The 18,354-nt window shown below is 37.9% G+C and overlaps 1 protein-coding gene across 1 annotated transcript; it reads left to right on the forward strand.

Annotated features, from left to right (window-relative positions):
* The first annotated feature begins 962 nt into the window (after positions 1-962).
* On the forward strand, positions 963-10,800 carry LOC118764342 (zinc finger protein 708-like). The gene is made up of 3 exons (XM_036504984.1): positions 963-1,314; positions 2,065-2,143; positions 10,183-10,800. Exons 1-3 carry the CDS (start codon positions 1,075-1,077, stop codon positions 10,578-10,580), a joined length of 717 nt encoding a protein of 238 aa, XP_036360877.1. The 5' UTR covers positions 963-1,074; the 3' UTR covers positions 10,581-10,800.
* Positions 10,801-18,354: the final 7,554 nt, after the last annotated feature.

Below are 18,354 nucleotides of genomic sequence, written 5' to 3' on the forward strand. Positions count from 1 at the left end.
TATATTTAAAAGAAACATTCATGAAACAAAATCTATGATATGATGGAAAAATATTTCTTCTAGACAATAGAATTAACAGCAGCATTTTCTTGTCTTTGCTGTCTGGAATGTGGAGAAGGTGACTGCTTTACAAAAAGGAAAAAGAAATTATTCTTTTCATAATCAAAATACAGGACGAGAAAAAAAGAAAAAAAATACAGGACTAGATACTGCAACAGCTTGGGTTTCAGGGGACCACAGCTCTTCAATATCCTTCCTAAATGCTTGATAGACCTTCATGGTGTGGATGTGGGTTTCTTTAAAACTAAACTGGATCTCTTCTTGTCAGGGGTTCCAGATGAACCTACCTCTCAGCAGGAAACACACATGCAGGTAGCAGTGCCGAACTCCCTTGTTGACCAAGTGCCATGTATCAAAGGTGGTTTCACATACTAGTGTAGCTCATTCAACGGTGGTGCTCCAGCATGGCCGCAGCTTGCGGACTGAAACATTTTTAAGGTTAATTAAACTTGGATAACTGCAAAGGAGTTGACAGTTTACATCTGCTGTTTTAGATAAGCAAAGTTACAGACTGAAGAAACATAACATTGAATTATTCCCTGAAAATAGTGACTCGCCTGAATTCAAACATCATTGTGGCATGTACGACGAATTATTCGGATCTTTTCGGTTTCACCGGCAATTTTTAAAAATAATTTCCACATAACTAAATACTTTTAAACTTCGTATACTGGTAGAATGTGGTTATAAAACATCTTTTTCTCTTGGCTTTATTGAGAAAATTCTATAGTTTGTAAGATATTTGTTGTTTTTTTTCTGCAATTTCAACTAGTCAATGACGTCTATTGAGGTAAAAAACATTCTGTGCCGTATGAATATGTCCTTCGATTAAGAAACAGATTGGGTTTATTTACATTTGTGAAGAAAAAAAATACCCTTCCCCCACCTCTAACCCTAAAACAGATTGAAATGCAATAGATTGATACTAGGGTCATAATTATGGGTGACAATTTCATATGATACCGCTAGAAAAAACTGCCGTTCAAACCGAAAAGATCCAATTGTTCTCTTATAATGAATGATTTAACTAAACGAAAAAATCGTCACACAGGAGGGAAGCCATACCATTGTGATATTTGTGGTAAATCATTCTCTCAAAGTTGTCACTTGACTGAACACAAACGTGGTCATACAGGAGAGAAGCCATACCATTGTGATATCTGTGGTAGATCATTCTCTACAATAAGTCAATTGACTCGTCACAAACGTATTCATACTGGAGAAAAGCCATATCATTGTGATATCTGTGGTAAATCATTCTCTCGAAGTGGGGACTTGACTCGTCACAAACGTACTCATACAGGAGAGGAGCCGTATCATTGCGATACCTGTGGTAAATCGTTTTCTGCAGCTGATTACTTGAAAACACATGTACGTATTCATACTGGTGAGAAGCCATATCATTGTGATATCTGTGGTAAATCATTCTTCCAAAGTGGTCACTTGACCAGACACAAACGCATACATGCAGGAGAAAAGCCATACCATTGTGATATTTGTGGTAAATCATTCTCTGATGGCAGTTCGTACACACAACACAAACATATTCATACAGGTGAGAAGCCATATCACTGTAATATTTGTGGTAAATCATTCTCTGAAAGGAGTAACTTGACTAAACACAAATATACACATACAGGTGAGAAGCCATATCACTGTGATATATGTGATAAATCATTTTCTTCAAATAGCACTTTAACTCAACACAAACATACACATACAGGTGAGAAGCCATATCATTGCTGTGGTAAATCATTCTCTCAAAGGAGTAACTTGACAAAACATATACGTATTCATACAGGAGAGAAGCCATACCGTTGTGATATCTGTGGTTAATCATTCTCTCGAACTAGTAATTTTACTGCTCACAAATTAATTCACAGAGGTGAGAAGCTATATCAGTGTGATATCTGTGGTCAATCATTTGCTCAGAATTGTAATTTGACTACACACAAATTCATTCATACAGGGCAAAAATTGTATCATTGTGATGTCTGTGGCAATTCATTCTCTCATAGTAGTCACTTAACTAAACACCTATGTATTCATACAAGAGAGAAGCCATATCACTGTGATATCTGTGGTAAAAAATTTTCTTCCACCAGTCACTTGACTATTCACAGACGTATTCATACTGGGGAAAAACCATATCATTGTGATATCTGTGGTATATCTTTCTCTCAAAATAATCACTTGACTAAACACAAATGTACACATACAGGTGGGAAGCCATATCATTGCGATATCTCTGGTAAAACATTCTCTCAAACTAGTCAATTGAATATTCACAAGCATAGTCATACAGGTGAGAAGCTATATCACTGTGATATCTGTGGTAAATCATTCTCTCAAAACTGCGAGCTAAGTACACACATGTGTTCATACAGGAGATAAGCCATATCATTGTGATATCTGTGGTAAATCATTCTCTCAAACTGCGAGCTAAGTACACACAAATGTGTTCATACAGGAGATAAGCCATATCATTGTGATATCTGGTAAATCATTCTCTCAAAACTGCGAGCTAAGTACACACAAATGTGTTCATACAGGAGATAAGCCATATCATTGTGATATCTGTGGTAAATCATTCTCTCAAATGAGTGCCTTGGCTAGACACAAACAGGCACATATAAGAGAGAAGCCATAACATTACAATCTGTAGTGATTCACTTTCTGAAAATAGATCTTTTAATAATAATAATAATGAAATTTTTGTATACAGTGCTCAGGTGCACCACAACTTGTCAAAAGTGCATATAAAGCATATGCAGCAATGTACAAATGTCTGGAAAGCGAACAGTGTATGAGTCAGATAGATGCTTGCGTGTGTATGGAGGGGAGAAAGATCAGGTGTAGTGTTGGCGAATCTCAGGAAGCATGGAAGTTTTGAAGGATGCAGTGCTCCAACAACTAACAACTGATGCCGGCAGTTTGTTCCATGCTTCAGCAACTCTTAGCTTGAAAAAATGTTTCCAAAAGTCATGGGGGCTGTGCTGTTTTCTGACTTTGTAAATATGTCCACGGGTTTTAGACAGGTGGAGTTTGAAAAGGTGCTCAGAGCTATTGTTTGTAAGATGGTTAATAATTTTATGGGTGTCTGCCAAGTCAGCTGCCAGACGTCGGAGTTTCAATGTGTTCATGCCCAGGGAAGTAAGGCATTCAGAATATGGCAAATGCCTAATAGAGGGTATTCTAAAATGTTTCTGAAAGTCATGGGAGCTGTGCTGTTTTCTGACTTTGTAAACATGTCCACGGGTGTTAGATAGGTGGAGTTTGAAAAGGTGCTCAGAGTTATTGTTAGTAAGATGGTTAATAATTTTATGGGTGTCTGCCAAGTCAGCTGCCAGACGTCGGAGTTTCAATGTATCCATGCCCAGGGAAGTTAGGTGTTCAGAATATGGCAAGTGCCTGATGGAGGGTATTCTCTTGGTTGCACGTCACTGAACGGTTTCCAGACGATTAATATCCTGGGCAAGACAGGGGTTCCAAACTGGTGATGCAAATTCCAGGTGAGGTCGCACTATAGCTATAGGAACACGTTTATACAAGAGACAAGCTTTCATGGTCATATCTGTGGTAAATCATACTCCCATTGACCTAACTTAAATGTACATAAATGTATTCCTCCCGGATAGAAGCCATCTCACTGTGACATCTGTGGAAAATCATTTTCTCCAGAAGTGCACATGCACACACGCACAACGTTGAAATTCACACACAAGTGTAACTGTATGAATGTCAAAATTTTTTAAATGATAACAATTAAGACTGTTTTGTCTGCTATAAGACGGGGTTTCAAAGGCGGTGAGCTGGCAGAAACGTTAGCACACCAGGCGAAATGTATAGCCGTATTTTGTCTGCTGATACGTTCTGGGTTCAAATTCCGCCAAGGTCAACTTTGCCTTTCATCCTTTCGGGGTCGATAAATTAAGTACCAGTTATGCACTGGGGTCGATGTAATCGACTTAATCCGTTTGTTTAGCCCCTTGTGGGTAGTAAAGAAATATATAAGACGGGGTTTTTTCCCTACATCAACTTCAGTACTGTCAATGTGAACCTCAAATTTTTGATCATCAGTAAAAAATGTTGACTCTGAGATAAATTAATTACTGAAAATGCCTGTGGTTGGATTTTGAGGAATTTGTTTAAGAAAAATTAATAAAAAATTTATACTGTAACCATTTTGTGTTTGTTTTACTCTTTACTCTTTTACTTGTTTCAGTCATTTGACTGTGGCCATGCTGGAGCACCGGCTTTAGTCAAGCAAATCGACCCTAGGACTTATTCTTTGTAAGCCTAGTACTTATTCTATCGGTCTCTTTTGCTGAACCACTAAGTTAAGGGGAAGTAAACACACCAGCATCGGTTGTCAAGCAATGCTCGGGGGACAAACACAGACACACACACACATATATATATATACATATATACGACGGGCTTCTTTCAGTTTCCGTCTACCAAATCCACTCACAAAACTTTGGTTGGCCCGAGGCTATAGTAGAAGACACTTGCCCAAGGTGCCATGCAGTGAGAATGAACCTGGAACCATGTGGTTGGTAAGCAAGCTACTTACTTTACGTTACTCTTTATTTATTCATTGTCTCCTCTATATATACTTTAAATCTCTCAACTGGCACAATGGTACACCCATACAATACTATTGGGTTGTCCAGAATGTTAGTGCCGATTTATAGTAGCTTACCTTTCGACTTATTTTAGAACATGGTTGAGTCCATAAAATAGGATTTGACTACACCTCCATTTAGAGCACAGTTTAAGCTATCTTTTCATGGAAGAAGGTTTATGTTCCTATAACCTGTGTTAATTCTGTAACCCTTTAAAATGGAAGATAAGAAACTTCATTTTCGGCACTTGATGCTTTGGGAACCAGACAAAAATTGCTGCAGCTCGGCTGGGATGTGTTACCCCACCCTCCATATTCACCAACTAAACACTTTTAAACTTCATATACTGGTAGAATGTGTTTATAAAACATCTTTTTCTCTTGGCTTTATTGAGAAAATTCTATGGTTTGTAAGATATTTGTTGTTTTTTTTCTGCAATTTCAACCAATCAATGACGTCTATTGAGGTAAAAAAAAACATTCTGTGCCGTATGAATATGTCCCTCGTTTAAGAAACAGATTAGATTTATTTACATTTCTGAAGAAAAAAAAGATACCCTTCCCCCCACCTCTAACCCTAAAACAGATTGAAATGCAAGAGATCGATACTAGGGTCATAATTATGGGTGACAATTTCATATGACACCGCTAGAAAAAACTGCCATTCAAACCGAAAAGATCCCATCATCTTTATCTATAAAAATATTGACTCTGAGATAAATTGATTACTGAAAATGCCTGTGTTTGGATTTTGATGAATTTGTTGCAAATGAATTTGTTCCTCTAAATCTAGACACTGTCCCTTCTATACCTTAAATATCTATGTTTAGCCCCTTGTGGGTAGTAAAGAAATAGGTATTTTGTCTGTCGCTACGTTCTGAGTTCAAATTCCGCCGAGTTCGACTTTGCCTTTCATACTTTCGGGGTCGATAAATTAAGTACCGGTTACACACTGGGGTCGATGTAATCAACTTAATCCCTTTCTCTGTCCTTGTTTGTCTTCTCTATGTTTAGCCTCTTGTGGGCAATAAAGAAATAAGGAATAAGAACTCTGCTCTAGGTGCCACATTAAAATCACTGGTGGTGGTGCCATACAAACGGAAAAGCACTAATGATGGTGTCACCTAAAAAGTCCTGGTGAAGGTACCACATTAAGAAGCAGAAACTGGTGGCACATAAAATACCTTGGTGATGGTATCATGTAGAAAGCATTTGTGAAAAGATTCCCATTGGTGTGAATTTGATTTCAACCATTCAATGACGCCTATTGAGGTAAAAAAAACATTCTGAGTCGTATGAATATGTCCCTCGTTTAAAAAACAGATTGGGTTTATTTACATTTGTGAAGAAAAAAAGATACCCTTCACCCCACCCCTAACCCTACAACAGATTGAAATGCAATAGATCGATACTAGGGGTCATAATTATGGGTGACAATTTCATATGACACCGCTAGAAAAAACAGCCGTTCAAACTGAAAAGATCCCATTGGTGAGAATTTGATTTCAACCAATCAATGACGTCTATTGAAGTAAAAAAACATTCTGTGCCGTATGAATATGTCCCTCGTTTAAAAAACAGATTGGGTTTATTTACATTTCTGAAGAAAAAAAGATACCCTTCACCCCACCCCTAACCCTACAACAGATTGAAATGCAATAGATCGATACTAGGGTCATAATTATGGGTGACAATTTCATATGACACCGCTAGAAAAAACAGCCGTTCAAACTGAAAAGATCCCATTGGTGAGAATTTGATTTCAACCAATCAATGACGTCTATTGAAGTAAAAAAACATTCTGTGCCGTATGAATATGTCCCTCGTTTAAGAAACAGATTGGGTTTATTTACATTTCTGAAGAAAAAAAGATACCCTTCCCCCACCCCTAACCCTAAAACAGATTGAAATGCAATAGATCGATACTATATTCTATAGTTTGTAAGATATTTGTTGTTTTTTTCTGCAATTTCAACCAATCAATGACGTCTATTGAGGTAAAACACATTCTGTGCCGTATGAATATGTCCCTCGTTTAAGAAACAGATTGGGTTTATTTACATTTCTGAAGAAAAAAAGATACCCTAACCATAAAACAGATTGAAATGCAATAGATGGATACTAGGGTCATAATTATGGGTGACAATTTCATATGACACCGCTAGAAAAAACTGCCGTTCAAACCGAAAAGATCCTCGTCCTCAACAGAATGGACGACTACGAAACGGAATAAAGATGCATTGTTCTTCCGACCGGGTCAGTTGTCAAGGAAGGAGAATAATTAGAAGAGAGAAGAAATGACGTCATGAAGGAGCCGGAAGTACGACGGCATGACGTCAGGAAGCCAGAGGTTGAAGACGTCTTTATCCCTACAGTATCTGCGATGATGCCAAGTCGTGTGCTGGAAACGGCCGCAGAATAGAATATGTGAGTACACTTCCTTAAAATAATCTGGTGAGGATTGGAAGACCCCTGAAGGTGAAGCTGTTGACAGAAGGGGACAAAGGTTTACGGTACTACCAGCGAACAGTGGTCCCGGTGCACACATCCGCGCTAGCTAGTCGTAAGTTGTCGATCCTAAAACGACATTTTAACCCTAACCCTAAACCTAGTACTACAAGCAAACAGTGGTCCCGGTGCGCGCACTCGCTCTAGCTAGTTTTAAAAATTATTTACTTTGTGATTTTGTGATGCTGCGTCTAAAAACCCACACACACACGTCTTATTCATCCTTCTCTCTTCTGTATGTGCTAGAAATAACAGCTATATCTCTTAAATCGATGAATTTCATCGCCCAATAAAAATATTAACGATATTTTTTGAATATTTTCTTTATTTTTTTTACCGAAAAGGCTTTTCCCATGGTTTTGAAGGGCCAGAAACAACAAAAACGAAACAATAATCTGCCTAAATCGGTAGAGGGTGCGCGTGGAGTGTGGGTCGTATTGTAAAGATTTGCGAAATATTTTTTCATAAAAGGATGCCCCAGCTTGTCAGAAGCTGTGATATAAATTGGGAAAAAAATCCTCGACACCCCCCCCCCCTTCTGGTTTATTTACCTTTTGTGTAAATTTGTTGCGGCAAGGGGCAAAACACAGAGGGGACAAAACATGGGATACAAAAGTATTAAGTCGATTCTATCGACACCAGTGCGAACTCACGAACGTGTATGTATGCTTGTGTGTGTATGTATATCTCCGTTTGTATGTGTATGTACGCTTATATATTAATTACTATGTGCTTGTGCAAATGTATATGCATGTGTTTGAGAGAGAGAGAGAGTGACAGAGAGTCTGTGTGTGTGCAAGAGTACGTGTGTATGTATCTGAATATATGTGTGTGTATGCGGCTTGCGTCTGCTATGTTTCTTTATCAATATCGATAACGCAGCAAATGATTTGAGCTCAAATGCTGGGATTTCATTGGTTAAAATTCGAAGAATTAAACTACGTTAAACTTACAAATTACAATTTTGTTTTCAATTTTGTTTACAATAATGTTTTCTTTTGACACATTCTACCAGTATACGAAGTTTCAAATTGTTTAGTTAACTAGAAAATTCCGTCCATCAAAAGGAAAAGATACGTTTTATTTACTTTGTTTAAAAAATTATTTATTTTGTATTTTATTTACTTTGCTTGGTAGTTGTATGATCGACTAGTCACAACTAGGTAGCGCGAGTACGCGCACCGGGACCACTCTTCTAAAATAGTACCCAAATTGATTTACTTTGTATGACTTGTAACATTCAATCATAGGTTTCCATAAACAACAGATCGGTACTACTAGCGAACAGTGGTTCCGGTGCGCGCACTCGCTCTAGCTAGTCGTAAGTAGTCGATCCTACAACGACTTTTTAACCCTTAGTTTGTTTATAAAAATAATATATTTACTTAGTTTAAAAAATTATTTACTTTGCATATTAACAATTACCAATATTGAATTTTGTACTAATAAATTGCCTTTGATTTTTTTTTTTGTTAAAATTCCAGCAACGAGGATTAACTGTTCGAAAAATATTTAATTTGTGTAAAAAATTTGTTTTAAAAAATAATTTATTTACTTAGAAGAGAAAGAAAACAGATAAATAATTAGAGAAATGTTGAAGTGATTCATCTTTATACAGAATGTTGTAAAAGTTTCAATGCCTCAATGGATTCTGATCCATGCAAACATAGACATTAAATGGATGACAGTGTTGATGTTGTAAGAATTGCAATGTTGGATTACTATGTCGTTTAACGATTCTCTTTATCTCACTGCTTCTTTTTCTATTTCAGAATATCACATCATGTTGACGTAAAAGAAATTTCTTCATTTGGACATGCTTCTGATATTTTGATTGACTTTCATCAATTAAAGGAAGACCATATATTCATAAGGCACATTCATCAACACATCAACTTCTTTATACGAATAAAATCTTCAATGAATGATGGGAAAATAATTTTTCTGGACAATGCAATTAACGGCAACATTTACTTGACTTCACTGTCTGGAATGTAGAGGAGATGATCAATTTACAGGTTAATTAACTTACTGGTTAATTAAGTTTACATCTTCTGTTTTGGGTATTAAGCAAGATCACAGATGAAAGAAACATAGCATTAAATATATTCATAGAAATGAAAACTTTATTATTGTTGTGATATGTATGACAAATTATTCTCTCATAATGGAAAATTTCGCTAAACCAAAAACCCCTGATACAAGAGAGAAGCCACATCACTGTGATATCTGTGGTAAATCATTCACTTACAGAAGTGCTGTAACTGTACATAAACGTACTCATACAGGTGAGAAACCATATCAATGTGATATCTGTGATAAATCATTCTCTCGAAGTGGTCACTTGACTAGACACAGACGTACACATACAGGAGAAAAGCCACATCGTTGTGAAATCTGTGGTAAATCAGTCTCTGAAAGTAGTAATTTGATTTATCACAAACGTACACATACTGGGGAAAAACCATATCGGTGTGATATCTGTGGTAAATCATTCTCTGTAAATAGCTCTTTGATTAATCACAAACCTTTTCATACAGGAGAGAAGCCATATCGTTGTGACATCTGTGATAAATCATTCTCTCAAAGTGGTCACTTGACTAGACACAGACGTACACATACAGGAGAGAAGCCATATCATTGCAAAATCTGTGGTAAATCATTCTCTTCTAATACTCATTTGATTTATCACAAACGTACACATACTGGGGAAAAACCATATCGCTGTGATATCTGTGGTAAATCGTTTTCTAGAAATAGCACTTTGATTAATCACAAACGTATTCATACAGGAGAGGAGCCATATCGTTGTGAAATCTGTGGTAAATCGTATTCTGGAAATAGCACTTTGATTAATCACAAACGTATTCATACAGGAGAGCCATATCATTGTGACATCTGTGGTAAATCGTTTTCTGGAAATAGTAAATTGACTAATCATAAACGTATTCATACTGGGGAAAAACCATATCAGTGTGATATCTGTGGTAAATCATTTTCTGAAAATAGCCCTTTAACCAGACACCTACGTATTCATACAGGAGAGAAGCCATATCGTTGTAATATCTGTGGTGAATCATTCACTTTTGATACTCAGTTGACTATTCACAAATGTGTTCATACAGGAGAAAAACCATATCATTGTGACATCTGTGGTAAATCTTTCTCTCGAAGTGGGGACTTCACCAAACACAAATATACACATACAGGAGAGAAGCCATATCGTTGCGAAATCTGTGGTAAATCATTCTCTCGTAATAGTAACTTGATTAGTCACAATCGTATTCATACTGGGGAAAAACTATATCATTGTGATGTCTGTGGTAAATGTTTCTCTCAAAAACGCCACTTAAGTACACATGTGAGTATTCATACACGGGTGTAACTATATCAGTATTAAAATTTATTACAACAGGACAACAATTATGAATATTTTGTCTGTTAAAAGACTGGATTTATTCCTATTCAAGCTTGTCCATATCAACTTTAATTTCATCATCATATAATCATCATCGTTTAACGTCCGTTTTCCGTGCTAGCACGGGTTGGACGGTTCGACCGGGGTCTGGGAAGCCAGGAGGCTGCACCAGGCTCCAGTGTGATCTGGCAGTGTTTCTACAGCTGGATGCCCTTCCTAACGCCAACCATTCCATGAGTAGTGGGTGCTTTTTATGTGGCACAGGTGCCAGTGGAGGCTGGCAGCTGCCACGATCGGTTGGTGCTTTTTATGTGCCATCATTAGCAATTTGATATTAATGAACCCCAACTTCAATATCATTTATATATCTAAATACATCAACACAGAGATGACTTTGATTTCTGAAGATGATTGTGCTGGATTTTTGAGGAATTTGTTTTGAGAGAATAATGGAATAAAAGTTTTAAGTGACATTGATTTTGTCTTTGTTGTGTTTTCATCATCAACATCATCTTCATCTAATGTCCATTTTTATGCAGGCTTAGGTGATCAAGTGTGACAGGAGCCGTCATATCAGAGTGCTGCTCCAGGTTCCAGTCAGATTTGGCTTGGTTTCTATGGCCTTATGCCCCTAAGCTTCATAGTATGTTTTATAAATATGCTTGTCCCAGTATCATAATAGCATGAAACTTATAGTAGCTCTTTCAGTTTTGTATTTAATTTGATATATTAGGTTGAGTAAAAAGTAAGCAACGTTTTGAACCATGAAGAATTTGTACCAGGTTTTTGCAGAGTTTTGAATTTTTTTAAAGTCTTTTTGAAATTGTCTGTTAATACAAACATATACAGGCGCAGGAGTGGCTGTGTGCTAAGTAGCTTGTTTACCAACCACATGGTTCCGGGTTCAGTCCCACTGCGTGGCACCTTGAGCAAGTGTCTTCTACTATAGCCTCGGGCTGACCGAAGCCTTGTGAGTGGATTTGGTAGACGGAAACTGAAAAGAAGCCCGTCGTATATATATATATATGTGTGTGTTTGTCCCCCTATCATTGCTTGACAACCGATGCTGGTGTGTTTATATCTCCGTTACTTAGCGGTTTGGCAAAAGAGACCAATAGAATATGTTGTGGGCTTACAAAAGAATAAGTCCCAGGGTCGAGTTGCCCGATTAAAGGCAGTGCTCCAGCATGGCCACAGTCAAATGACTGAAACAAGTAAAAGAGTAATAGACTTGTCCAAATGCACCAATAAATTAACATTGGTATTTTTTTCACTGTTAGAATAATCTGAAATGGAACTGTGAAAGAGTGATATTCGAGCAATTTTGTTATTCAACTTCAAAAAAGGACGTAAAGCAGCTGAAACTGCTCACAATATCAACAAAACATTTGGTGAGGAAATGAGCAATGAGTGGTCAGATTGAAAATGGTTTAAATAATTTCACGGTGGAGACTTGAGCCATAAAGATCGTGAGCATAGTGGATGTCCATCTGTTATCAATTAAAGACGGTCATTGAGAGAGATCCACGTGAAACCACTCAAGGAATGGCAAAAGAACTACAAGGTAGAAAACTACCTGTAGCCATTTGCATGTAATTGAAAAGTCAAAAAGCTTGACAAATGGATATCACATGATTTGAATGAAAATCAGAAAATGCATAGATATCAAATTTGCTCATCACTTCTCTGTAAACAAGGTGATCCATCTCTCGACCATACTGTAACTTCTGATGAAAGGTGGATTCTGTACAATAAAAAATTGGATCTTTTCGGTTTGAACGGCAGTTTTTTCTAGCGGTGTCATATGAAATTGTCACCCATAATTATGACCCTAGTATCCATCTATTGCATTTCAATCTATTTTAGGGTTAGGGGTGGGGGGAAGGGTATCTTTTTTTCTTCACAAATGTAAATAAACCCAATCTGTTTCTTAAACGAGGGACATATTCATACAGCACAGAATGTTTTCACCTCAATAGGCGTCATTGATTGGTTGAAATTGAAGAAAAAAACAATAAATATCTTACAAACTATAGAATTTTCTCAATAAAGCCAAGAGAAAAAGATGTTTTATAAACTAAAAACATTTTTTTCTCTTGGCTTTCTTGAGAAAATTGTAATTTGTAAGTTTAATGTAGTTTAATTTTTCGAATTTTAACCAATCCTATGCTCTCTTTTGAGCTAAAATCATTTGCTGTGTCTAAAACTGAGACAACATCCTGTCACTAACCCTAAACCTAACCCTAAATTTTAGCCTTTCGTTTTTTTTTTCCTTGGATGAAACAGTATCTAGCACTCTGTGTTTTAGTTTATCCAATCAACTGAACAACCTGTTTCTGGAATTAACGTGCAAATGGCTGAGTACTCCACAGACCCTTAACATAGTCCTCAGGGAGATTCAGCTTGAGACAGGGTGTGGCAAGCATGGCCCATTCAATTACAGCTTAAACTCATTTTTGCCACCTGAAGCATCATCATCATCATCGTTTAACGTCCGCTTTCCATGCTAGCATGGGTTGGACGGTTCAACTGGGGTCTGGGAAGCCAGGAGGCTGCACCAGGCTCCAGTCTGATCTGGCAGTGTTTCTACAGCTGGATGCTCTTCCTAACGCCAACCACTCCGTGAGTGTAGTGGGTGCTTTTTACGTGCCACCCGCACAGGTGCCAGACGAGGCTGGCAAATGGCCACGATCAGATGGTGCTTTTTACGTGCCACCGGCACAAAATAAAGTGCCTTGGTAACACAATGTGCCACTGGGTGTTGAAATCACAGCCTTCCAATTGTTAGGCAAATACCCTACCCTCTAAGCTATGTCACTTCACATTTTAACAAGTGAAAGGAGAAAAAAGAAAGAAAAATGTAAAAATGAGATAAATTATTAAAGAAACATAGAAATGCCTCAATGGATTCTGACCCATGCAAACGTAGACATTAAGTGGATGACAGTGTTGATGTTGTAAGATTTGTGATGTTGAATTACTATGTCGGTTAATGATTCTCTTTATCTCACGGCTTCTTTTTTTCTATTTCAGAATATCACATCATGTTGACGTTAAAGAAATCTCTTCATTTAGACATGCCTCTGGTATTTTGATTGACTTTCATCAATTAGAGGAAGACCATATATTTATAAGGCACATTCATCAACGCATCAAACTCTTTATATAAATGAAATCTTCAACAAACGATGGGAAAATATTTCTTCTATGATGGAATTAACGGCAACATTTACTTGCCTTCACTGTTTGGAATGTAGAGAAGGTGATTGCTTGGTTAATTAAGCTTGGATATATTTACAAAAGTTTTAACTGTTTACATCTGCCGTTTTAGATATTAAGCAAGAACACAGATGAAAGAAACACTGTGTTAAATTATTCTCTGAAAATACTGACACAACTGAACACAGATATATTCATAGAATTGAAAAATCATTATCATTGTGATACGTATGAGAAATTATTATCTTCTAATGAATAATTTAAGAAAACCAAACAAACCTGATTCAGGTGAGAGGCCATATCATTGTGATATCTGTGGTAAATCATTCACTGAAGAAAGAGTCTTAACCAAACACAAGTGCATTGCTACAAATGCATTGTTGACATAAGACAAGTTTCTTTGATCAGATGTGCTTTTGATATTTTTGTCAATTTTATCAACTAAAGAAAGATGGTTTATTTATAAGGACCATTCACCAATACATCAACTTAAATAAAATATAATCTATGAAAAACAACAGGAATATATTTCTTCTGGATGATGGAATTGACAACAACATCACTTTACAGGTTAATTAAGCTTGGATAACTTTCTGAAGGAATTGACTATTTATATCTTCTGTTCTAAATATGAAGTAAGATCACAAATGAAAAAACCATAGCCTCAAATTATTCTCTGAAAATAGTGACACAACTAAACAGAAACATATTCATAGAAATAAAGAAAACAATATCATTGTGATATGTGTGACAAATTATTCTTTCATAATGAATAATTTAACTGAACAAATACACTCTCACACAGGAGAGAAGCTATATCGTTGTATTATCTGTGGTAAATCATTCTCTAAAAGTGGTGACTTGACTAAACACAAACGTGTTCATACAGGAGAGAAGCCATATCATTGCAAAATCTGTGATAAATCATTCACTGAATCCAGTAACTTGAAAACACACAAACGTATTCATACAGGGGAGAAGCCATATCCATGTGGTATCTGTGGTAAATCACTTTCCCAAAGTGGGAGCTTGACTAAACACAAACGTACACATACAGGAGAGAAGCCTTATCATTGCGATATCTGTGGTAAAGCATTCGCTGAATCCTATAGCTTGAAAACGCACAAACATATTCATACAGGAGAGAAGCCATTCAGCTGTGAAATATGTGGTAAATCAGTTTCTGAAGCCAATCACTTGAAAAAACACAAACGCATTCATACAGGTGAGAAGCCATATCAGTGTGATATCTGTGGTAAATCATTCCTTGAAAACAGATGCTTGACTAAACACAAACATATTCATACTGGAGAAAAACCATATCACTGTGATATCTGTGGTAAATCATTTTCTGAAAATAATGCCTGTCGTAAATACTCCAATGCGACCGTACGACAGGCACCCATGCCAACCCCCTTTGCTTGTGAAGACATGTTGGGGCAAGCGAAATCGAAATCGAATTGAACCAGCCAGGATCCCTGGTCTGGTGGTACGTAAAAAGCACTATCCGACTCGTGGCCGTGGCACGTAAAATACTCCAATGCGACCGTACGACAGGCACCCTTGCCAACCCCCTTTGCTTGTGAAGACATGTTGGGGCAAGCGAAATCGAAATCGAATTGAACCAGCCAGGATCCCTGGTCTGGTGGTACGTAAAAAGCACTATCCGACTCGTGGCCGATGCCAGCACCGCCTCGACTGGCTTCCGTGCCGGTGGCACATAAAATACACCAATCTGACCGTGGCCATTGCCAGCCCCGCCTGGCACCTGTGCAGGTGGCACGTAAAAAGCACCCACTACACTCACGGAGTGGTTGGCGTTAGGAAGGGCATCCAGCTGTAGAAACATTGCCAAATTAGACTGGAGCCTGGTGCAGCCTTCTGGCTTCCCAGAACCCCGGTCGAACCGTCCAACCCATGCTAGCATGGAGAACGGACGTTAAACGACGATGATGATGATGATGAATGCTTTAACTATCCACAAACGTATTCATACAGGCGAGAAGCCATATCATTGTGACATCTGTGGTAAATCTTTCTCTGAATGCAGTAGTTTGGCTAAACATAAACACACTCATACCGGAGAAAAACCATATTAGTGTGATATCTGTAATAAATCTTTCATTAGATGTTTTCAGTTAACTACACATAAGCGAGTTCATACAAGAGAGAAGCCATATCAGTGCAACATCTGTGGTGAGTCTTTCTCTCACAGAGCTAGCATAACTATACATAAGCGTAGTCGCCAACCCCCCATGCTTGCGAAGACATGTTGGGGCAAGCGAAACCGAATTGAACCAGCCAGGATCCCTGGCCTGGTGGTACGTAAAAAGCACTATCCGACTCGTGGCCGTGGCACGTAAAATACTCCAATGCGACCGTACGGCAGGCACCCATGCCAACCCCCTTTGCTTGTGAAGACATGTTGGGGCAAGCGAAATCGAAATCGAATTGAACCAGCCAGGATCCCTGGTCTGGTGGTACGTAAAAAGCACTATCCGACTCGTGGCCGTGGCACGTAAAATACTCCAATGCGACCGTACGACAGGCGCCCATGCCAACCCCCTTTGCTTGTGAAGACATGTTGGGGCAATCGAAATCGAAATCGAATTGAACCAGCCAGGATCCCTGGTCTGGTGGTACGTAAAAAGCGCTATCCGACTCGTGGCCGATGCCAGCACCGCCTCGACTGGCTTCCATGCCGGTGGCACATAAAATACACCAATCTGACCGTGGCCGTTGCCAGCCTCGCCTGGCACCTGTGCAGGTGGCACGTAAAAAGCACCCACTACACTCACGGAGTGGTTGGCGTTAGGAAGGGCATCCAGCTGTAGAAACATTGCCAGATTAGACTGGAGCCTGGTGCAGCCTTCTGGCTTCCCAGAACCCCGGTCGAACCGTCCAAACCATGCTAGCATGGAGAACGGACGTTAAACGATGATGATGATGATGATGATACTGGAGAGAAACCATACCAGTGTGATATCTGTAGTAAATCATTTTATCAAAGTGGTGACTTAACTAGACACCAACGCATTCATGCAAGAGGGAAGCCGTATCATTGTGATATCTGTGGTAAATCATTCTCTCAAAAACGCCACTTAAGTACACATGTGAGTATTCATACACGGGTGTAACTATATCAGTATTAAAATTTATTACAACAGGACAACAATTATGAATATTTTGTCTGCTAAAAGACAGGGTTTATCCCTCTTCAAGCTTGATGTTATCGACTTCAATTCCATCACTGTCAATATGAAATTCATGAATATGAACCTCAGTATCATGTATGTGTCTAACTAAATATATTTAAAACAGTGATGATTTGTGAAGAAGATGGTGCTGGATTTTTGAGGAATTTCTTACGAGAGAATACAGGAATGGGAAAAATGAATACAAGCTTTAAGAGACATTGAGTTTGTCTTTGTGTTTTCATCATCATCCTCATCCACTCTCAAAGTGGTGATTTGACTAAACGCAAAGCTACACATACAGGAGAGAAGCCATATCATTGTGATATCTGTGGTGAGTCATTCTCTGAAAAACGCCACTTAAGTACACATGTGAGTATTCATACACAAGTGTAACTGTATCAGTATTAAAATTTATTACACCATGACAACAATTATGAATATTTTGTCTGCTAAAAGACAGGGTTTATTCCTCTTCAAGCTTGACATTATCAACTTCAGTTTCTTGGATGTCAACATGAAATTCATGAATCACAACTTCAATATCATTTATATACCTAAATATATCAACACAGAGATGACTTTGATTTCTGAAGATGATTGTGCTAGATTTTTGAGGAATTTGTTATGAGAGAATAAAGGAATGGAAATAAGGAATAAAAGTTTTAAGTGACATTGATTTTGTCTTTGTTGTGTTTTCATCATCATCATCATCATCATTCTTTAGCATCCATCTTCTATTAAGGTGAAAACATTCTGTGCCATATGAATATGTCCCTTGTTTAAGAAACAGATTGGGTTTATTTACATTTGTGAAGAAAAAAAGATACCCTTCCCCGCACCCCTAACCCTAACCCTAAAACAGATTGAAATGCAATAGATCGATACTAGGGTCATAATTATGGGTGACAATTTCATATGACACCGCTAGAAAAAACTGCCGGTCAAACTGAAAAGATCCGGAAGGACAATGATTGAAAAGGAGAGGAAATGACGTTAGGGAAAGGACCGGAAGTGCGAAGGCATGACGTCACGTCAGGAAGCCACATGTTGATGACGTCTTCTGTATTACGGGGTCAAATCGTGCATTGGAAACGGTTGTAGAGAATATGAGAATGCACTTCGTTATAATAATCTGGTGATAATTTGAAAGAACTTGAAGGTGAAATTGGGATCTTTTCCTTTTGATGGACGGAATTTTCTAGTTAACTAAACAATTTGAAACTTCATATACTGGTAGAATGTGTCAAAATAAAACATTATTTTCACTTGGCTTTTTTGAGAAAATTGTAATTTGTAAGTTTAACGTAGTTTAATTCTTCGAATTT

This window comes from Octopus sinensis, linkage group LG1 (genome assembly GCF_006345805.1).
Source record: "Octopus sinensis linkage group LG1, ASM634580v1, whole genome shotgun sequence".
Lineage (NCBI taxonomy): Eukaryota > Metazoa > Mollusca > Cephalopoda > Octopoda > Octopodidae > Octopus > Octopus sinensis.